General features: G+C 44.2%; 1 protein-coding gene across 4 annotated transcripts; it reads right to left on the bottom strand.

Moving 5' to 3' along the window:
* Positions 1 to 202: 202 nt before the first annotated feature.
* On the bottom strand, positions 203 to 22,586 carry dagla (diacylglycerol lipase, alpha). 4 transcript variants are annotated; one of them, XM_057024712.1, is made up of 22 exons: positions 22,085 to 22,586; positions 21,812 to 21,908; positions 13,756 to 13,857; positions 13,460 to 13,671; positions 13,262 to 13,363; positions 13,043 to 13,181; positions 12,839 to 12,926; positions 12,381 to 12,515; positions 12,220 to 12,297; positions 11,715 to 11,839; positions 11,329 to 11,479; positions 10,350 to 10,433; positions 9,837 to 9,914; positions 9,539 to 9,619; positions 9,195 to 9,337; positions 8,190 to 8,258; positions 8,027 to 8,099; positions 7,513 to 7,721; positions 7,071 to 7,197; positions 4,218 to 4,384; positions 3,977 to 3,994; positions 203 to 3,551 (listed from the first exon to the last, which is right to left on the bottom strand). In XM_057024712.1, exons 3-22 carry the CDS (start codon positions 13,848 to 13,850, stop codon positions 2,465 to 2,467), a joined length of 3,261 nt encoding a protein of 1,086 aa, XP_056880692.1. In that variant the 5' UTR covers positions 13,851 to 13,857; positions 21,812 to 21,908; positions 22,085 to 22,586; the 3' UTR covers positions 203 to 2,464. The 4 variants fall into 4 exon arrangements, with proteins under 4 accessions (XP_056880692.1, XP_056880686.1, XP_056880688.1 ...); XM_057024706.1 differs by having other exon boundaries at positions 21,812 to 22,586; XM_057024708.1 differs by lacking the exons at positions 21,812 to 21,908; positions 22,085 to 22,586 and adding an exon at positions 18,635 to 18,658.
* Between the last annotated feature and the right edge of the window lie 213 nt (positions 22,587 to 22,799).

Here is a 22,799-nt window from a genome sequence, read left to right as displayed (position 1 = left end):
TAGCGGTTTTTAAAGCTTCTTTACTCAACATCCAGCAGCACTCAGCAGTGCAAAGCTCTTCTAATATACAAAAAGTTGTTTTGTTTTTTAAAAGTATCGTTGAACTTCAAAATTGTTTACAAAAAAACTGAATCATTGACATATTAGACAATATTTGCCTGTTTTTTGGGGTTTTTTTAAAGACATGCTCGAGGTAGTCATATTTTGATCATAGTTTGCACTTTATTCCATAACAGGCAGGGCAGTAAGAGGGAGGATTACATACATTCTCATTATGGGGCAGGGAAGGAAGGAAGGGAAGCAAACCAGGTAAACATGGACAAGACATAACTGAAATATTCCTCTTCAATATAGACCAATTTGTAAACCTGCCAATACGAATAAATATGATAAAATATTTCGATGTCAAATTTTCTATATGCCATTATTGATATCCTTCGATATAAGTTTATCGTTATATAGATTTTCTTTTACATAATTCTATTGGAAATTCACTTTTTTTTAGACATCTGCATAAATAATTACACATAGAAGATGGTGCTGTACACATCATGGTGGACATTATCATGCTTTCTTTCAGCAGCGTTTACTGTATAAATGACCGCAAGCAAGACTTCTGAATAAAGGAAACTGCTGTCTTATCCTAATTAGTTTTAATTACTTCAGATTTTGCTGTGAAGGACTGACTTGAGTGATGTCTGACTGTAAAAACAGGCTGGAACTCTTATGAGTGACCAGAGAAAATCTTATTGTGAGTGTGTCGTTCACCATGGTGACTGGGCTTGGTGGTGACGCAGCAGGTGTCTCCTCTATCAAACATTTGTAGATACAGGACACAGTCCCCCATGCCATTGCTGAATATCTAGTAGTTGCACGCTCGGACAGTAAAAAGCAGAAATAAATATCTCCTTAAATTTGGGAAAGTCCAAAAACAATATTCACACTGTCCCCAAGTTAGCTTAGATAAATCACTGAAATGAAATCAATCGGTTGCAAAAGCAAAAACAAAAACACCACCAAACAGAGCAATAGAAGTGAAACATTACCAGTAATAAATAGTGAAAACGCCCAGACTGATATGATATATTGTACACCACTATAGGAATTGCATTCCAAAACGGTCCAGCCCACATTCATTCGCTCCCAACTCGAGGGTGTCTGAGGTGAACCGTGTTAAAGGGAAGCAAACACCTTGACATCCAAGATGGCTGTGAGCACCAAGAGAAAAGATGAGATCCTGGCTAATATTTAGGATATGATCACTGGATCAGTCATGTGATCCTGATTGGTTTCTCTCAAAAGGGTGACATTTGGATAATGATATCTGCAGACTTTCGGAGCTTTACGATGTTCTACAACCAACCACCCCATTCTGAAATGCATAAAACACGCAGATCCTGGCCATGGCACGTTGCTGAGAAAGGGTATTTTAGCAGCAGGCAAGTTCATTAACGGTTCCAATCAAAAAAAGGTTAAATAAAAATAAAAACCCTAGTCACCCTAATTTAATTTCAGGATGGAATCTTTTCTGCTGTGTAACAGTCTTAATGTGCAACAACAGAATAGCCTGGGAAGAAAATTACAGTGTTTAAATAATAAAGTGGCTTTATAAATATACAAAATGAAATACAATAAATACATTTGGCAATTAAATGTGTAATTTTTTTGCAAATGGAGTGATGGACAACGTGACTGTGCAAGAGTCTTCAAATGTCAAGCTGTGTGACTAATAGATCATTTCTCTTTTAAAAATGAAAACAAAAATTCATGCACCATAAAGCAAAAACCAAGACTAAGAAACATCCATAGGCGTCTGTAATAACTTTGTCACAATCACTACATTTTTAAGACACATGAGTTCTCACCAAAGCAACACACACTCTCTCAAAGTCAATTCTTTATAGACCTGAGGAACTTTTTTCCCATCTCTTCTCCCTCCTGTTCAGAAACAACTATACCCATTTTCTTATTCCCATTTGCAAAAATAAAAAAAAGATAAGCTGGCGCTGCTGAGGGTGCAGGAGGTGGAACAGCCCATCATCACAGATGATGCGTCTATGATACCTCCACTATAGTGTGAAATCTGAATCCCTGCTCATTTTAACCGGACGTGTTCCTATGCAGATGAGACCATTTTTCCCCTCTTTTTTTTTTTTCCATAATGGCATCATGGAGCTACAAAACACGTATATTTGTTATATATTTGTTACCCCAGAAACAGGTCAGCCCCCTGGCATGCAGAGAGAGGTATCTTTTCTTCTTAGTCTTTTGCAATAGTGTGAAAATGTTTGAAACAGTATTCAAAAAACCTGAAGAATGGAAATCAGTTGAGAGCTGGTTCTGTCAGCGGCTCTCTGATGAGTGAATGCATTCCATCACATGCACGTACAGTGATATGTTTCAGAGTCCGTGTGGTCACACCTCGCGTTTCAGAGCAAAGAACCAGCGGAGTCTCAGGAGAACACTACACCATTGAGGACAGCGTGTTCTCTTCGGGACAGAGGCAGGGGCTGGAGGTTCGTATGGAGTTTATGGCTGGAAAGGCACCCTCCCCGGGTGACAGGTCGTTGAGCTCCTCGGACGATGAAAGCGGGAAGGAAGGTGACAGAGAGATGCCTGAAGAGGGATCAGCTGATCCGGCAAAGGTGCGGGGGGGCTTGGGCACCAGGTTTGGCTCCAGTGTTGCTCTGGCCAGAAGCTGTTTGTCATCCAGCTGCTGTCCGTTTCCCAGACTATCGCCCTGCTCGAAGGAGCCCCGGCCCGACTCCGACTCTGCGTCCGACAGCTCCAGAGGCGGCGAGCTGCTGCCATCCAGTTTGAATAGTGAGTCTAAATACTGGGCAAACTCCAACACTGCCTGGCTCGGATTCCCATTGGATAGCTGGGGAGGAGGAGTAAGAACCTTCTCTGCGTGTAACTGTTTCTCTGCTAACCCCAGCTCCCAATCCTCTTTTTCTCTGTCATTTGGTTGAGAGCCAACCACTGGACTGAGCGGGGCATTAGGAGTGCTCCTAGGGCTGTAGACGCCTGGGATCTCTTGATCCCCATCGGGAAGAATTTTCGGATTAAGATTGGGGTCTGGTTTTACAGATTGAGCCTGGACACTCTGGTTCAACAGAGCTGTGGTGTGGTGTCCGCTGAAGTGAGGTGTGGCAGGAGACAGATGCATGGGGTATTCCGGGGTAGATCTTGTCGGGGTAAAGAAAGGCCCAACCTCACCCAGGTGCTCTGGTGTCGCCTGGCAGAGGCAGTCAGCAGCCAGCAGTTCTGTGCGAGAACTGAGAGACGGATTCTCTTCAGGAATTGGCGCGTCCAGAGGGAACGGGAGGCTACTCAGCATAGGCGAACCCCTCAGCGCGGCAGAGGAGCGTCGGGAATCCAAACTGTACAGGGATTCGGCATCCGAGAGACTCTCCATGATGGCTAATGGTGCTTTACGGTCCCTCAGCTCCACTGCCAGCCGCTCCCGTGCACCACGCAGTACGACGGGTACTGGAGGAGGGGGGCACTCGGAGAAACCATCCAAGGATATTTCGGATTGGGCACATGAACTAGAGGGAAGGAGAAGAAGGGATTGGAGAGGAGTGAGAGGGAATGGAGGGACGAAAGGAGGACCCAAAAGGCAACGTGGATGTGGAAAACGGGCAGGCACATTTCACACAGTGTTAAAGGAGGGAGAGATCCAGTTAGAGTTCAACAAAACATCTAGATTCTAGGTGCAAAACATTGCAAAAATCAAACGACCGAGTGGGGGCTGGGAGGTCAGGAGTGAATCCTTGTGGTAAATGAGCTCTTGTAGCATCTTAGAAGGTAACACAATCGAGCCATTACCACCAGGATTTCATCCTGACATTGAACTACTGACAATGTGGAGGGATCTGAATACTACCATACGTCGTGACTGCTCTGTGGTCAGACAGCGTGCATGTGAAAAGGGAGCATAGTGTGCAAAATTAGTATAGCATGCTTTGCTTACCGTGACAATGGTTTTTGTCTTTTTTTTTTTTAAACAACAAAACAACATACAGAAATGGTTTTGAGAGAACAATAAAGGATCTGTTAGCATCGGGAATATTGCACCGACTAGTTACAATAACATTTTAAATTATTATTCCTAACATTAAAGAAGAGGTTCCAAGGTATGACTTGTGAAAGCAGAACTGTATATACAGAATAATCAAAGCTCCTAAGCGCCTACAGTGATGCGCGGTACTGACCGAACACTACTGTTCCTGCGGTGGTGGACCGTAGGCGTCGGCTGCTGAGAAGTTGCTGACGCATCCATGAAAATGGACTCGGGGTTCAAGTCCACTTCCGTGGGGCTCACCATGATCTTGGCTGCAGACAGCAAAGCGGTTTTCCCTTTGTTGTAGTTCTCCAGCACCTGCCACACGCACAGAGGTTCACACAGGCACGTGATTGACAGGAAGATGCACAGATCAGGGAAAAAGAGGAAAAAATGATTATAATACACATACCTGCTCTAACTGATAAACAATCACATTTACTACAGGTAAAATGCTGATACTCTGTATTGCAAATGTCCATAATGCATGTTTCTTTTAAGATCTTTAGTCATATGTGAGGCCACAAAGACCATCATTTCTTTTACTAATCAGGTAAGAAAGATTCCTAATGTATTGTTTATGTACACAATAGTGCAACAAAGTCTAACAACACATTAATATAGTGATAAATTCTGAGGAAGGAAGAAGCAAGGGTCTAAAAGTAAACAGTAATCCATGAATTAGTCAACTAAAAATATTCAGGGTTATAACTTTTCTTTACAAATAGAAAGAAAAATGATTACATTAATGGAAAATTACATAATTACACACTTACAAAATGTAGGTATACAATATGTTACTTTTAATTGATTAAAACAAATGACATTAAACCATTTTCATCTAAAAAAAAAAAAGGGAACAGTTAAAGGGCAAAAAAATTCACATGACAATGCAACATGGAATCGATACAATGGGGGAAAATAACAGACATGCTGAAGACACGAGGTGTTAAAATGGCAGATGTATGCTGTTTATATGCTTTTTAGTTATGCAGATGGATATAAACATGAACAAGAGCATGATGCTGTTACAAGATGAATATGACACATGACATATGACAGCTGCACGTGATAAAGTGCAGAAAACATCAGCTATCACCTGTAATTATAAATATAGTAAACATTAAACCTGTAACATTAAACATGTTACATTTACGTAGGCACATCTTAAAATGTCCGGTGGAAGACAAATCTTGAATCAGAAATTTGCCATCCTTGGTAAGCAGTATTCACACATGTATTTCCACTCTGAATGCAGCGGAAGGGACTTTTTTAAAGGATCGTGAGTGAGGAAGTGGTTCTGAAAGGGAGGAGAAAATCCAGAGAAGAGCTGCCGCTACCAAACCACCCGTCCAAGAAGGAAGAAAAGGCAACATTTCATGAGGAGGGAGAAGTTACAGAAGAAGCTTGTGAATTTAGAAAACTCAAGACGATCAGGTGATCAAGTTCATGCCACTGCACTTGACCAGATGCACCATAGCTGTGGGGAAAAGGGCTGAAATCAAAATAAGAAAGGAAAAGAATGAATTTGGATTTGAATCATGACCTCACCGCTTCAGCATGCAAATCTTAAATGTTCTTTTTTTTTGTCTTATCCTTGAACAAATTAGGCGACATCCTAGAGTCCTGCCTGCCTAGACTAGGGGATCCAGATTGTCCCTCAGCTGGAATGTTTAAATAGATTGGGTTCTGCTCCCCTCCCTATGATGAGCTTTTCCATCTCGGTGCCGTCTTTAACGGAAGCATTTCATTTTGAATAAAACTGATAATTCAAAATCATATCCGGCATACAGATCTCTGGCATTTTTAGAGCTTCTACATAATTGTAGGGGAGCAATCGCTCTCATCTGCTGGAATATTAGAGGGATGAATTGTAATAATATCTGTAAAAGGGGGAGCGCTGGGTGGGTATGATAATGTTGAGTCATCCTCCACAGATGGAGCTCCTGACTGAGAATCGGGAAGACTGTTAAAATCAGGGGAGGCTGACCCAGAGTGAGGCTGTGGGTCAGAAGTAAAGCTTGGAAGAGGGAGACCCGCATCGGTGTCTGAAAAAGAAGCAGCAGGGATGGCAGTGAAAGGGACAGGGGCGATAATGGTCTCTGCGAGGACAGCGCTGCAGGACAGATCTTTTGGAGTGGCAGCTGAAGAGTCAGAAGGGAGAGAACAAGGATTTAATTTTGTCTGTGAAGGCAAGAGCTCTGCAGCACTGCTAGCTGGTTGAATGACCTCCACTTCCTCTAGGTCTGAGCTTTCCTGTTCAGACAGGGGACAAAATGGTTCCAGCACCTGCAGAAACACCAGAGTTATCATACTACACACAAGGTACGGAGGACAAACACAAACACCCATCCAGTGACCCTGGACAAGCAGGAAGTCAAGAGAGGAGAAAAACGGCAACACTGATTCATCCCCAGCAAGACCACAGCCACCCCGTGATGTCCGTCACATGCAATCAGTAACATGATAAGGTGCTGCTCATTTCTGTACACAGGACACGAGGACCCAACCATGAGAAGGTCTCCCGTGCTTGAAGACTGGAGTACAAGCAGGGGATTAGAATTTGTAAAGGTGGCATGCATGAGCAAAAACAAATATTAAATGATGAAAGCCTCAATTTCAACTACCAAACAAGACCCAGTGTAGTTTAGGAGCCCTAAAGCGGACACAAAACTGCATCTTTGATAATTACTGCAAATATTGAGACTGTCAGGTGAATATTTAGACAAAGTTTACAAATGCTCTTCTTCTCAAATGTTTAATCTCCCAGCATTGGTTAAGAAATGAATACTCCTCATTAGTACAGGAATATATTGGGTGGTTTGGCCCCACAAACAGCTATTGAACTTTCTTGAGAAAGAAGCTGAATTACAGAGTTATGTAATCATCTTCTTCCTCCATAATTTAAATGATCCAGTGCTGGAAATCCAGAATAGCAAAACCAATTCACCCCCTCAGCAAAGACCCAAAGGAGCATGCACAAAGGACAAAATAAATAACAGACCTTGTGAAGGCCTTCCATCACCATGTGAGGCATATGCTCATTAAGCATGGCGGGTGATATGATGACCTCATTGAAGGCCTTGTTGTCCCCCCATAGAGCAGAATAGGTTGGCTCTTCCTGGCCACAGCTACAGAGAGGGAGAGGGGAAAGTCTGAGACTGATCTTTTTAAAATGTGGATACAAACAAACATGTGACGTTTCCTGTTCAACCATTATTGTATTTTAGGATTGCATTGTTGATTGATTGTTACGTACAGCCAAAATGAATATTTAATACCCATGGCTGTGTTTATTTACAATATCTTGAAACATTTGTTGATTTAGGGGATATAAATTGAATAAATATAAAAAATCCATTTCCAGAATTATGACTGCACTCTCTTCTAAATTCCTGAACAAATATGGTAAAACTGAGAGGGGCCCTTCAAATTTGGCTTCTCACCATGTCTCAGGAGGATGGTTGTGCACCACGTGGATGATCCTGCCTGGAGGGTACAGCGGGGTGGAGGCTGAAGGGGCAATACTGAGGTCACTGAGGTGGGGCCACAGGCAACTGCTGGGGGGTGCTGCTGGCCGAGCCTGAGTTTCCTCTTCCTCAAGTGGCAGCTCAGACTTGGGGATGCATTTTGTTCCTCCTGCAATGATTCTCCACTTTTGGATGGGGGAAAAAAATGCATTTTAGTTCTCCAACATCATCAAACTGTTTCAAATTTTATAGCATTTTATATTACCAATTGTATTTTTTATATATTTTATATTTATTTATTTGGCACGTGACAACAATTCTAATCAGACACTAAACTATAATGTTTGATGTTCAAGGAAAACAATTTTTTTTTTTTAAAAAACCCATAATAGACTGCTACTGACAGGATATTGTGTATATTTAATTTTGTTTAAACAATATGGTTGACCTTTGTTTTAATTTCCACGACATAAAAATGACATTAATTTACCTTTGGCTTGTTACTTTTCTGTAAAACTTCCAGAAGGTGGCGTCGAAAACACTCCAGCTGACACAGGCCGAGTCTTAGAAAGAATTAAACCAAACAGAAAATTCTGCAGTGATTAGAAAGTGTGAAGTCAACCACAGTACACTGTGTTGGGAAGAAGGATTACCTGGGTACCAGATCTTTTCCCAACACCACAGATGTTACAAATTCTTTGGAGTACTCCATAGCATCCACACTAGAAAGAGAGCAACAGAAGAAAAGAAAGAGCTAAATTATGACACCAGAATATAAAGTAAACAAGTGATAAGAAAGAGAACAAAACAAACATCTCCTAAAAAGGTTATCTAATAGAGTCTGAGGCCCTGTCATACGGAACATAAAATGTCTATTGATCCTGAGCATCAATCAGAAAAACACACAAGGTGTGATGGCGCTGAACTGAATGAAAAATGAGCAGGTAAATTACCGACAGAAAAAAATAGAAACAGCACTAATGGAAAGAAAAACCCTCCAATCCAATTTGCACATGTGCCATAAACTAAACAGGCGCTAACAACTGTAGCACCATTTCCACTCTATTTGCATGTGAAGACATCAAAAATCTGTCAGCATCATGATCACAACTAATCAACCAAAATACCTTTAATAAATCAACCAAACGAACTGAATGACAGGTGCACTTTCACACAGCAACCCAAGCGACAGCCAAAAATATTCAAGCCTCTCCTCTGCAGCAACCGGCTCTTGACTCAAGGAATGCAACTATTGAACGACTGCCCAAACAGAAACAGTGGAAAATAGTGAGAGGGTCATGAGTTACGACAGTTACTTTAACATTAGACTGAGGCTTTTATGGTCAGTCCCGTCATCTCAGGGCCCACAGCAGTCTGAGAAACACACACCCAGGACACCAAGTGTTTGGACTAACAGACTAAGGGACAGTTTTTACAACCGAGTCATGGCCCTGATAAATACTGACACAATCACGTGTAAGTTAAAGGCAATAAATGTTTGTGGTGATAAAAGTAAATGTTTAATATCACATTGATGGTTCTATTAAAAGCAGTTCAGATTATATAAACCTGACGTGAACAAGAGCTGTAGACCAATCTTGGAAAATCTTAAAGCTTTAATGTGCCTTAACATGCCTACGGAGGTCTGCCCGACTTACCTGAGAAGACCCCCAGGTGGAGAGTAAGAGTAGCAGTGCAGAGTTGGGTACCGGGGTCTCAGAAGGAAGGAGAGAATAGCAGCAGTGCCTGCACCCAGAGAGTGTCCTACTATCACCAGCCCATAGTGCATGGTGCCCTTGTTCTGGGACAGAGGGAGAGAGTCATTACACTTACAACTGCGTTAAGAGTAACGATCCTCTGGCTTTGGTTAAATCTCTGCATATTCTAAAATGTGCAAGCTCAAAAGAATAATGTCTATATTAAAATTAACTGATTTTGGAAATTATGGAAAATAGTCATTCCTGCTCCCATCATTCTTTGTAAAGTAAACTGAGTCAGGTACCAAGTCTCTTCCAAAGGCTTGTGACAGGATCATCTCCTGCTCCAGTTTCTTCTTTATGTATTCTGCTGAATAAACCATCCCCTGAGAGTGTGGGGGGGTGGGGGGGTGGGGGTTCAGAGGAGGACAAGACATCAGGATTGAAATCTGGGACAGGAATGCAACCATAAATCTCTTAAAGATACTCTAGTCCATCTACTGAGATGACCTTGGGGGGGCGATGGTGTTTAAACAAGGCCTCCCTTCAATGATATTAGAGGAGACAGTGGTACAAAAACACCTCAAGACAGTCTTCTCTTACCTTGTGGCCGAGCCAGGTCCCGTGCTGCTCCTCAACGGGCAAACGTTCCGAATCTCCCGTCAAATCAGTCAAGGCGTCCTGACAAAACACCACAAGTTCTTTTAAACATGTTTGCAGCACAAAAACAACAACTAAAAACAGGATCTGGATGTTCCTGAAGCCATATAGTCCATATTCACAGTTTGCTGTGGTAAACTTTAATTTCAGATGATCTACACACTGAAACAACTGTCAGTGTTTGGTTACTTTAGATCTGGGGTACTATGGATGTGAAACTGAGGTAGAATCTCTCTAGACATTTAGTTACACGATTGGCCCATCTTACATCTTTCTGCCCGCTAATATTGACCATCACTGAGTATAGATGCAGATTCTTTGAAATGCATGCGTAAAAATCTGCATATTTATCACGGAAATGCTCCCGTTTCCTTTTGGTGTCTGAAGGTGAGGTTGTCCTCAGTGTATAAAAGGGAAAACATGACTTTGAAACAAGGTGAACACACCGAGACTCACCTTCAGCGACAGCGTTCCTCTGATACTAATGACGACCTTCTTTTTATCGTGATCCACCGCCACAAAAAACGGTGTCTCGTAAACCTGCGTGGAAGGCGTGAGATAATAAATGGAGGTGAGAACGTGAGTAAGAGGAGGAGGAGGTTAAGAGAGAAGGAGGGTAATGCTGATATTTATGACGCTGCCGCATTTGATATTGACCGGTTCCAAGCCGTCCTGAGCACTACCTAATACTGTGTTTGGCTGCCCAGCCATGTTCCAGTTATGGGTTTCACTTAAAAATGTTAATAACAAATATATGCAAACCAACCAGTGTTCACCATGTGGCTAACTGTAAATATATTAAAGGTTAAGCAGAAAATATAATGAGGCAATTTTCACAGTATTATTTTTTCCTAAAAAGAACAACTGAGGATAGGGTAAAAATTTTCTTAAAAGTACGAAAAGTTACGCAAAATGTCACTAATGATGTTCTTGATAAAAAGCTAGACTGTAAAGGTTTACCTGTGCACCACATTTGGAGCCTACAACAAACAGGATGTGCCCAGGCGATTACAGAGTAATCACACAGGCCTAAATCAACCTTTCAGGAAGCGAAGGCATAAAAAGTTGGCTCTTCCTTGAGGAGAGGGATATCCCTCCAAAGGAAACTATTAATACAGACTTTAGGCCCTGGCAAATGGACTGAAACCCAACAGAACAACATCATGTGACCAGAACAGAAATACACTTCAATATTCTGCCACAAAGACAAGGGATCGACTGAAAATCTGGCAGCGTGGATGGCACATCTCAACAGTGAGAGTGTCCAGTAAAGTGTTAGCAAAATAGACAAATGATGGGCAGGAAAACAGTTGAATACTGAAAATGATGGACGGATGAAAATCCCCCATCACTCACACAGCCCTTCCTTTGTATTACTCAGGAAGCAAGGCCCCAACACCTCTGATGCTCATTAGCTGCTTGTCAGATTACTCACAGCATCATGGCAGGAAGTGTAGACAATGTGAACCTGCTTGAGGTCCCTGTCCAGGAAGTGTCTACGGATGGCTAGGATGTTACAGCCACAACAATTATCCTCCTCCACTGTCACGGTCTGAGACAGCCGGGAGCCTGAGGTTGACGCACAGCTGGGTAGAGAGAGAGAGGAGGAAAAAATGGCCTAAAAATGTCCAAAGACAAACAGGAGAAGCACAGCAATTAATTGGAAATTCAAATTAATCCTCTCTGGATAAAAAGACTACTAGAATGACTTGGCGTCTCTGTAGATTACCACTTTGGCTGGAAGATGTGAAATTGGGTGTGGGCTAAAATGAGGTTCAACAGAAACCAGAATCCAAACTGTGCGAGTGCTCGAGTGCTTACGGGCAGGAGCTGGCGAGGTGGCACAATCCGCAGACAGGTTTCCTCATGAGGTACATGGGCCACCCGTATGCAGCCAGTGCAAAGAGCATGTAATAACACACATCCTTGTACATGTTCATCTCAGCCTGGGACAGGAGGCAGACACAGACACACAAATAGCTGTGAGAGGACGAATGAGGGCGAGGTTTGAAAACAGGAGGAATTCATCAACTAATTAAATAAGCCGGGGGGGAAGTAAACAAAAGGCTCCTTAAAACAGACCCTGAGGCTTTTGCAGTGTTTCATCGATCTACCTACACATTACATTATTATCAAACTATAAACATGAGCCTTTCGTCACAAATTCGACCTCAACACACACAGTGTTGACGGGATCGGGACTGACCCTCCAACTGGCATGGAAATTTTGTTGCGCAATCAATTGAATAATGTGAAATGAAGCAACTCCTTTCTTTTCTTTCTTTCTCAAGTTAGGCAATTATTTTCTTTAGCGGCGGAAACTCACAGAGCTCTTGAGGTCCAGGTATCTGGTATTCCGAGTGACGGGCATTCCGGATAAAAAGGCTATCACATCATTGTTGGCCTTGGAACAATGTAAAAGATTATTTTATACAAAGAGAACAACTTTGAGCAACTGAGCTGATTTCAAAAATCTGACTGGGGTACCTGGTCTAGGATCGAAGATCTCTTGGACCTTTGTGTCTGCCGAAGGAGTACCAGGCCAGCAATGATGTCACTGGGCACGATGTCCAAGTCTCTGAAGAACTCTGCGAAAAGACTGGCCACTTCTGAATATGCATCCTGCAGAGAGGGGGGCAGACGTAGAGACATGTGGCAAACACACGGTCAGAAATGTTCAGTCTTTCCCTTGTGAGTCGGCAGGGCTGTTGTTGTGAAGATTTCCTAGTAACTTTCAGGTTTTAGCTTTTCTGAGGAACAATAACAGTACTGTTGTGGGGCATCTAGAGCAGAGGTTCTTCACTTGTTCTGGGCTGCTTGCACGATGAAATGGGCTGAGATTAATTCATGTTTATGAGGAACAACTTCTTTTGGTCATGGTCTTAGGGATTTGTTCCCTTTAATTTGAACTGTCAGCAGAGAGGAAAGACCGCAGTGTGACTCACCGATTGTGTGTCTTGGGCTCTCGTGCAACACATGAAGAATTTAAGTCTCCTGCTCCAGCTGCTGGCCTGGCCTTCCTCTAGCCGATGTCTAACAGAGGGAGGGAAAAAGGCAGAAAGACGGTAAAAATAGTTTTGTTAGCCATGTTTGTATTTCATTTTTTAGGTAATTAATTATTAAAAGAGAGAAAATTGACTTTTTAATACCTGAGAGTATAAGTTGTGAGATTGCGCTGACGCCTACGAGTGGCCTTCAGTTTGACAAAAGTCCGTCCCGTGGGGTCAAAGGTGCACATGAGGGTGATGCACACGCTGAGTATCACTAGCCAGTTGCAGGCAACGATTCCTGCACAAACAGTGATGATTATTTTAAAAACAAACCAGAACAGCATCCTCTTGGATTTCTTTTTCGGTCCTCTCACTCACCCAAAGCCAAGTTTTTGGCAGTGACATCAGAGCACGGCTGGTAATACTGGACGAGCCAGGCAATTCCCACCACAGCATACACCAACTCCACCAACAGAATAGCTGGACGGAGACCAACGGGGAAGCAAAGTGATGCATCCAAACAGGATAAACGCATTCAAATTGTAAGCTGCAAACTAAAAGAAATTCTCCCGATACCTAGCCGTATGTAGATGACATACTGCACAGCTTCCCTGGGCTGGGTGTACAGAATGCTGCCTCTCATGCTCAACCACATGATGGCGCTCTCACAGATGAGGCAGCTGACCAGAATGCCGAGGTACCCCCGGCCATGGTCCACCAGTGTTACAGAGCAGGACTGGTCGGAGCCGTACGGAAGGCCGAAGAGAACCACAGACAGAACTACCAACCTGGGGGAGAAAAGCACAGACGTACTGGTGGAGTCTTTAAAAAAAAAAAAATCGACAGCCATAAAAGCAGTGACAGGAACTCACCAGATGCAGTGCAATATAAAAAGGAAGAGAGCGGGCAGCACTAGGTCATCACTACCAACTGACCAGCGCCGCCGAAACATCACCATCCCAGGCATCACTGCCCTGTAGGAAGAGACGAGCATCTTCAGCAACATTGGACCAATCGACTTAATTATTATTCATGTTGGGACAATGACAAAAGATGACACAGCACATTTATGCTGGCATGAAGCGGTGCAACATCAGCATGAGTAAGGCAACGATGGCCTTGGAAAGCCTCTACTGCCAAACCGAGGAAGAGCTGAAGGGACCAAAACAGAAATAGACTTGAGCAGAGTGGAATGACAGATAATGGGACCAGCCAAAGAGTGAAAGGACGCAGAGAATGCGAGCTCCTTCCTCAACAAAAGAAGAACCAGTTCTGTGCGCCAACACAAAGAAGCAACTTTTTGTCTCTCTGTTCGTCGTCTTTGCTGAAAAGAGAAAAAATTCTTAAGTTTACATAAGGTGCCTCCAGCCAATGCTGCAGTGAAGTGTAAAAGGCACGGTGGGATGCGGGTAGCGGGCAGAGGAAGCAGGCAGAGGAAGCAGGCAGAGGAAGCGGGCAGAGGTAGCGGGCAGAGGTAGCGGGCAGAGGTAGCGGGCAGAGGAAGCAGGCAGAGGAAGCGGGCAGAGGTAGCGGGCAGAGGTAGCGGGCAGAGGTAGCGGGCAGAGGAAGCAGGCAAAGGAAGGGGGCAGAGGTAGCGGGCAGAGGAGAAGCCACGCAGATGCTGATGCAGGATTTATGGTGCCGTTATAGGCTGATGCAGCCTTTATCGCCAGTCCTTCCTGCACATTTGCAGAAAGCTAAAAAACACTTTGTCTGTCCAAAGAGAATTTCTTCCATCAGGATGAAGCAATTATGCGTAGAACGTCTAGCCGCCAAATGAAAAAGAGCAATACCGACTTTAACTTGGCTTCAACATTTGGAAGATTTTTCACCCTCATTTAATACATCCAATATAGTTTAAAGGTTAAAAAAAGCTGTTGGCACCAACTCAAAGGTGAACTTTATACTAATCCTTATCATGTAACCACACACATATCACTGGCAAAAATCCCCCGCCACCCCGAGGCCACAACTCTTATCTTCACGACAAGCCTATTAAAAAAAAACAAAAAACTTCCCCTCGTCTGTTTTTATCAAGTAGCTTTTGTTTTTGTCCAGCTCCTTTCCCACATTTGTCCTGTCAATGAGCCTAAACACCTGCGCTGATTTGCATTTTGCCCCAAAACAAATCAAACATTGTGTTGCATGTCAATGTGGGTTCCTGGTATTTGCAGAAGGGTTGTGACCAGCACACTGGCGTGGACCGCCCTGCACGTCAGGCACTGGGGCCATTTTAAAACCTCTCTGCATCTCTGCCTTCTCACAGTCCCGCTGCCAAAAACTGACAACAACCTGAAAATGCACACAGGAAGCCATCACATCACGTTAACAGATGACAAGCCACAAAATACTGTCTAGTAAAAAGAAATCAATATGCCCGAAAGACACAATAATAACACAATAAATTGTCTTGGTTCAACACAATCAAGTGCCCTCAAAACGCTATTGCGACATCAGTTTTCATAACACAAAGCTTATACAGACAAATGTCTCCAATATTGGTTATTTAAATCAAAATCATTTAAATGTGACAAAATACAGTTAGTGCTGAGATTTATACAATATGTCTGCACATTTTGTTGTGTTAAATTACAAGCTGACAAATTTGTAGTTTTAATTGCTTCACTTCAGGCCTTGGTGCCTTATTATACAGCCTCAGCCCCAAAACAGTGTTCATTCATACTGTAATCTATTTAACTTTCCTGTTCATGCTTGGAAGACAAATACAATCATCAGTGAAATATTAATGCTACATGTTTCCAAATCCTGCACCTGCAGACATCAGTACAATCCAACCACTTTTGTGCGTCTGTAATATAGAGAAATGCTGAACCCTTTTCATTAGCTTTAGTTTATATGCATCATACAAATCGATTCTCAAGCGCATCAGATGCATCATAATTTTCCCATTATGAAAATAGGCACACATCAGAAGTCACTCCAACCCCCAATATTATTATCTTGCAAAGGAGATTTATACCTTCCAATAAGTAATTCAAGCAGCAAAGGCTTTTAATGGCTTTTACTACATACACCGATTAGCTGAAACGTATCATGCTGAGATTCCGTTTTATTTTATGCCCTAGAATGTGAACCAGCTCTAACATTGTGGAAGGATAGAAGAAACTAGGCTGTGTAAATGGGTCCATATCACTGAGGGGAAGCCTAATAGTGACCTGTTAAAATCAGAGAAGCAGTATCCCAGAAGAGGATGGTTGGAGGAGGAAGCCTAGGAGAGAGGAAAGAGTCACCAAACATTGGGACTAGACAGAACTAAAATATGCTGAAGTAACTCTTATCTGCACACACATTTTCCAAACGAGAAGACACCTACTAAATAATTAAAAGAGTCGTCCCGTCAAGCTGCACTGGTGAAAGCGGTGATTTCCTGTCTGTATTTTCAGAGCACAAAGAATGTCAACCGACCTGTATGAGATCAGCTCTACAGACATTATAAAACATCGTTCTGGCCATCACGGCTGCCTCCAGCCAACATCCTCATGTGATTCCCCTTTCCCATCCATCAAGGGAGGGGATGTTGGCCGATTAGTGGTGCTGTTTTGCTTTTCGCCGAGGCCATTAGCAGCAGACTTTGACACTGAAATACTAGCATATCATATTCCCATTAATTATGGGCCCTGCGGGGTCCCATAGGTCAAGCTTTCTTCTGAGAACATTTATTCAGAATATTAGGAGTGTAATGCGATACAAAAAACTAGCAATTACCATAGCCTACACCCAAGCATTTCATCTTATTTGGATTCAACACCAAATGTATTTTTTTCCTGAGACTGCGGGCTAGCAGGGGCAGAGGTTCTGGTGCAGGAGGTGTCCTTACCCATAACAGCCATATCATGTTCAAACTTGATCTAATTTCTAGTTTGCTGTGTGCCGGAAAGACAAAAATCAACTCACGCTATTCTGGAAAATAGCAATCGAGACCATAACGAAGCTCCACCATCACAAATGTTTTACGTAGCTTCAAACAAAAATCAGTTTTCCTATATGTAATTACTGACAGGCAAAGTCGTTCTCCATAGCAAGCATGGCTATTTAAACTATGCATAAGAATACATGGGCTTTTTTTTAATCCCACTGTTAAAGTTCATCATCAGCAGATGGTGTCAAACTAAACTTGATTAAATGCCTCCAGTGACTCAACTTGTTTGGTTTTGGTTTTTTAAGTAGCAGCAGCCCCGCGAGGATTAAAGTCACTGAAAGAACTCTTTTGACCTCGGATCATACATTAGAACACAAGTGTAGGAGCCGAGGGGAACACCCTGCTCACGCTAAATGCCTAAATCCTAACCCTTAGGCCAAATGTGTGAGCTGCTGTCATGACAGTTGCGATCATGCTTCCTGTAAAAGACTTGAGTCACACGCGCTGGGATTCTTATCACGGCCAAAAATCAAAAAAATGACACATGTTTTGTCAAGAGCCTGACATATTCTTGTGTGCGCAGTGCTTTTGTGCTTCTCAAAGCGTGCTGCTGCGTGCCAGGCCCAGGCCCTGGAGCCACGTGACGCAACAACAATAACAGGACTCCCCGGCCATCGTCATGGCTTTGTCTTGCTGAAACAAACAAGGTCACGTTTGTGTAGCATAGCATCTAAAATATTAGCCGAGAAGGAATTGCTTGCTCTAAATAAGACTTACGGTGCAATGAGTGGGCCAAATAAACAAGGGACCTGAATCCCAAAACTGAAGTCTCACCTGAGACGACCGTAGCTTTATGGTTTTACGCAGCGCGGTTCGGTGCCAGTAAGACGTGCAGCCCGTTCACAGTGTCCTGCAGCAACACTAAGTCTGTTTGTTTTGTGCCCTGAGAAACCTGTAACACCACTGACACTGAACAGTCCATTTCCCTCGTCATACATGCATAAGCAACAGCGACGTTTGAGAGAAACCCACATTTACTTGTTTGAACCTGACAACATGGATCCTTTCTACATTATCGCTCTTAAAAATGTCTTGTTGCTGCTACAACCAGCTGAGTATTTGATGCTGCACCGTACCTCTGTGAAAAATATGCATTAGCATGCACAAGCATGCAGGCCAAGGTTAGATTATCCTGCAATGCTGGTTCAGTTTCTATGGGCATGCTGAGTTTCTGGCCTACTGGGGGAGAGAGAGATGCTCAGAGCAGATTTAGGGTTTAAGGAGTTCTGCTGCTCTCCTTGATTGAAAGCGGACATGAAACAATGCTCATTTGTGAGGGTCACTTAACAAGCAGCAGCTGCAGAATTTATTAATCCCACAGAGGGAAAAACTCTTGTTTTTTTACACACAAGCCACGTTCTGTGTCGCATAACCAAACAATGACGCACAATCATTAGAGAGCGGGAGAGGGAATGATTGTGGACAGTGAGTAAGTTACCCCCAGCCCTCTTTTCTGGGTTAGAACCAAGAACCCTCCAACTCTCTGACAGAGGTGCCACTTCCCTCCTACACCAATCTGCTTTGAAGACGGATCTAACGTTTTTTTTTTTACAAATCCTACTGTCGTCAAACGCTGAACAGTCAGTAATCCAGAGAGGACTGAACCTCTGTGAGATGTCTGTGGAGATTCTCAATCATCCAGGTCATTGTATCCAAGGTAGTTTTCTCTGTCAACTGGACTGGGTTTCTTCTCTTGAAGACGTTTCGCCTTCTATCCAGAAGGCTTCTTCAGTTCTGAAATCGCTGGGGAGAGAGCTTGAAAATATATAGCCCCTGTGGACCAGCTGCATGCTAATGATCTGGGTGGTCACCTGAGAGTCGTTAGCAGGGTGGTTGGTCGGGTCGTTCACCTAGTTTATGTTGAGGTGTCTCCCCTTTGTCTGCTGGGTCACATGGTGATGAGTCACTGGGTCTCCTGGAATGGGGTGAACGTTTGTTTTGCTGTTGGAAGGAGTGGAGGACTGCATTGTATGTGGGTGATGGGAGCCACAAGACGCATCAAGTACCCTTGAACGTCACATCCAGCTCTTCTGTTTCATGCAGACAACACTCTTATTGGAACAATCGTTCCAACAATAGTGAAGGAACGATACCTTTTGTGCCACTGCTTTATTTTATTTACAGGCCGAGTAGAAGGAAACCTGGGGGAGTCTAAAGTATGACTACTGCTGCTCTACTTCCTGTGGTTTACGATTTTATCACATGTGGCGTGCAAAGTGTCAGCATGAGGTTTTTCTCTTGCACTTAATCGGTGGACCACTTTTAGAAATGGCCAAATGGTGCATTTTAAGCGTCCTTTATCCTGTTACAAATCAAATACACTTAGCCACTAGTGATCTCGTCTGCTGTGCCAATGTCAGGTGAGCAGCCCTTGTTTTGTCAACAGAGGCTACCTGAGAAACTTTAAAGTCACATTTCAATGTGATTTGTGAGAAGGCTGAAAATAACACTCCTTAACTACATACAGCAACATTAGCCGAGAGGAACTCTGCAGAGAATCTGTATTCACTAGGGTGTGCCTGACAGCCCAGGAGAACAGACTCCTGCTCAAATATTGTCTTAAATGTTCCAGCACATTTCATGATAAGGGTAGGATTTGGAGGAATGATGTGGCAAAGTTTACAGGCTGGATAATATCCATTGACCCCAATTCAAAGGAGACCTTACATGCATCTAGGCCCTAGATGCATGTAAGGTCTCCTTTGAATTCTAGGGTGAATCTAAGGCTACATGCTAACGTGGCTAATGTCTGTTCCAGTCCCTCGCCTTTCCAGCCTGGGTCAACCTTCTACTCCACAGATCAAGATGATGTCTAACATTTGTTCCATCTCTTGTCCTGTTCTGTAAAGATCATCTATCTCCAGATTCCACGCAGCAATTTTCTGTCCTCCATAAAAAAACCCGATAAAATCCATCTTTCTGCCATCTCCATCTCGCAGCTTTCTTCCCATCTTCACGCCCTCTCCTACTTCTCTTCTACCCACAACCTCATTCAGTATTCATATTTCAGGAGGACGTTTATGAGCGCGCGTGTGCATCTGCACCATTTTCAGCACGGACGAGACCTACATCTTCTTCTCCAGCCCTCCCCGACCCCCCCTTCCTCTGGTTAATACAGATCCTGCTTGTGGTTTTGTGTTGCTCATCTTTTTTTAGACTGAAAGCCATGTGCCACTCACTCCTACTCTCCCTCTGCCTCTTTCTCCATCTTTTTCTCCTACTGCCACCCACTCAATCCCTTTCACCTCTTCCCACTACATTTTCTCTTGTTTCGATTGGCGTGGTAGTATGTGAACTGCTGACAGCGTGTGTGTCTTTGTGTATACGTTAGTGGTGTTTTTGTGTGTTGGGGTGGCAACGCGTGTCCTGCCAACCAGTCTGAGGCCTGCTGATACGAGCCATGCACAGATCTGGATGCAGTCGCTGCGGACTGAGCGTACCACTGCGAGCGCAGCCTTTCATCAGAGCGCCGAATACTTAGCGGCACTTAAAATTTTGACACTTGTGCATTGAACAGCAACCTGTCAGTGGTTGAGCAGGATCACATGACTCTGGTCCTATAGGTTTTTGCAATACAGCGTGCTTTCTGGAAGGGAGGGGACGCACGCATACAATGACACACTACCTAGCGTCCACGCTCGCCGCATTGCTGTCAGCGTGGACCCGCTGCAGGCTGCAGCCGATTTAATCTGGATCAACAGGTCCGCAGAAATATTTAAAGGGTCACGTTTGAGATTAAGTGGCACATCATCTGCTAGTTTACTGTAAGAGAAAAATATTGGCCTGTTGTCACATGCATTCAAATCATTGTGTTACAGGGAAAAGTTAAAACTAATCTTCAAATTACCGTAGCAGTGTATGAACAGAAATTCCTCTACACGATGATCTTATAGCCGTCTTACCTCTTGTAATAACAACCATTAATTTCTCCCAACTAAACATACAGGGGGAAAAATGTGTCATAACACGAAACAGTTAACACTGCAAACTAATCTAGTTTACTGCTGCATAATCCCAAAATGGTGAGATTACTTACTGTGAGCTTTCACCCACAATAGGCTTTGTTACACCAAATAAGCCACAATAATTTGACGGAATTGGGACAGACAAATCTGCTTTCTGGCACTGGGCCGGCTGTCAAACAATCTTTGATGGGGGGGGGGGGGGGGTAGTCAGGGCACCTGCCAGGTTTCCCTGGAGGTCCTTTGATTCCAGTACAGGCAGCAGTGGATGCCACTGGACCATGTGTAAACACATGCTCCAGCTTTACATACAGGAGTTTAAGTCGATTACTTATGCAAATATCCATATACAGGCTCGTCAACAGGCCAAAGGATGTAGGTCCATTTAAAAAAATGTTGCCAAGGCGGTTAAACTGAGCCGACTCCTGCGCTTAAACGGGACTGCTTAAAGCAAACTTATCTGGTTACCAAAGCATAACACACGCACGGAAGATAAACCGGTGAGTGATCACATACTTCCACACCCGCAGCATTCCTTTGATCACTCACGTTCCCTTCGGCAACATTATAAAAAAAGGTCCACATGCTTCGACGGTTCGTCAACTTTCACTCTCGTAATGAAAAGGCTGGATTATTACGCAACTAAATCCCAAAATAATCTGCAAAGCATTCGCCAACTAAAGAAAAGTAGGTGTTCTGGGGCGTAATGTACCAGCATTTGACTCATTATGGGCTGTCTGATGGATAATGCAATAAGATGAGGGCCACCCTACAGGTCTGGACGCGCAACAGCGCCAGAATGCGCGATTCCAACAAGTCGATCCGTAGGACTGTGCAACCACATCAGGACAGCTGCATCCATCACGTTCCCCGGGCCTAGTTAACGTGGATGTGGCCTAAAATTATGTGTTTGGCATAAGTAGTCGGGTGGAAATGTACCCGCGGAGGCGAGCCCACTGCCCCGCACGTCTCCGCGGCGGCTCCGGGCAGCGGTGTCCGGATCGCCGAGCTCTTCATCCCGCTCACCTGAATTTTGACGATGCCTCGCCACGATCCACTGCATCGGTTCCGCTCGCTCTCCCATTTCCTTCCCACTGTAGAGCCGCTCCGACCTCGTTTTCCTCTTAATGTTCGTCGGTGGATAGATCACACGCACATTAAGAAAGAAAGAAAAAAAAATCACGCTCGGTTCAATTGCGATAACCGGGCGAACGTCATCACAACAGCCGCGGGGGGAACGAGCTCCGAGGCGGCCAAGAGCCGGGGCTTCCTCGGCTATGAATCAGGTGTCCGGCAGACCTGGAGCACGCCGGCGAAGGCGTCATCAATTAAACGGCTGTGATGTGAGCAGAGGTCGGTGGTGGGGCTCTCCGCTCCGCCGCAACACGTCCCCGGCTGCGGCGTGTTCAATGGACGCGGCTGGCGTTCCTGTCGGTGGGTCGGTCGGTGCTCGGCATAGTTATTAATACCAGCGGAAGAGTCTCAGATATGCAGAAGAAAAAGCCCTTCCTCTCCTGCGTTTTCGTCAGTAGCTTGAGTGTGCCATCCGCCGGACAACTCCCGAACCCCAGCGCGGCCACCAGAGCACCAGAGGGAGCGTTTCCCCGGGGTTGTAGCCCACCGCCCGGTGCGTTATTCCTCCCGCAACGTACCAATTCGTGATTCAGCTTCCGCGTGAATCCCAATCGCCGCTGTGTTTACGCACACCCGACCCCGCGTTGGAAGTCCTGCTCCGCAGAAACGCCGGAGATCCTGCGGAGAAAGGGCGCCACCGGTGGTTTGTGAATTTCAAGGAATCGGGAACAGACTCAAAGAGGGAATGTCGGTAGAGAGGATTCCGTCTGGAAACTCACCACCCGGTCCCGGACAGTTTGTCAAACAGTGTTCTTGTTGCGAAACTCGGGAAAACGGGGTGTTTCGAGCGATACGTGCTAAAAAAATTAAATAGCATTCACTAGTTTTCGTGTTATATTAAGCGTAGTTGGGCCAATGCGCAGGCGCAGTCTAGTACCAA

This window comes from Takifugu flavidus, chromosome 2 (assembly GCF_003711565.1).
Source record: "Takifugu flavidus isolate HTHZ2018 chromosome 2, ASM371156v2, whole genome shotgun sequence".
Taxonomy (NCBI): domain Eukaryota; kingdom Metazoa; phylum Chordata; class Actinopteri; order Tetraodontiformes; family Tetraodontidae; genus Takifugu; species Takifugu flavidus.
The sequence above is the reverse complement of the archived record's forward strand: the minus strand, read 5'-3'. Positions and strand labels throughout refer to the sequence as shown.

What these genes read in the sequence shown, in the direction of transcription:
- dagla (XM_057024706.1), bottom strand. Translation starts at nt 13,850, where the DNA reads ATGCCTGGGATGGTGATGTTTCGGCGGCGCTGGTCAGTTGGTAGTGAT. An exon ending in GATCTTCGATCCTAGACCAG is followed by an intron (nt 12,298 to 12,380) that starts GTACCCCAGTCA and finishes CATTGTTCCAAG; the next exon opens with GCCAACAATGATGTGATAGC. An exon ending in CACCTCGCCAGCTCCTGCCC is followed by an intron (nt 11,480 to 11,714) that starts GTAAGCACTCGA and finishes CTCTCTACCCAG; the next exon opens with CTGTGCGTCAACCTCAGGCT.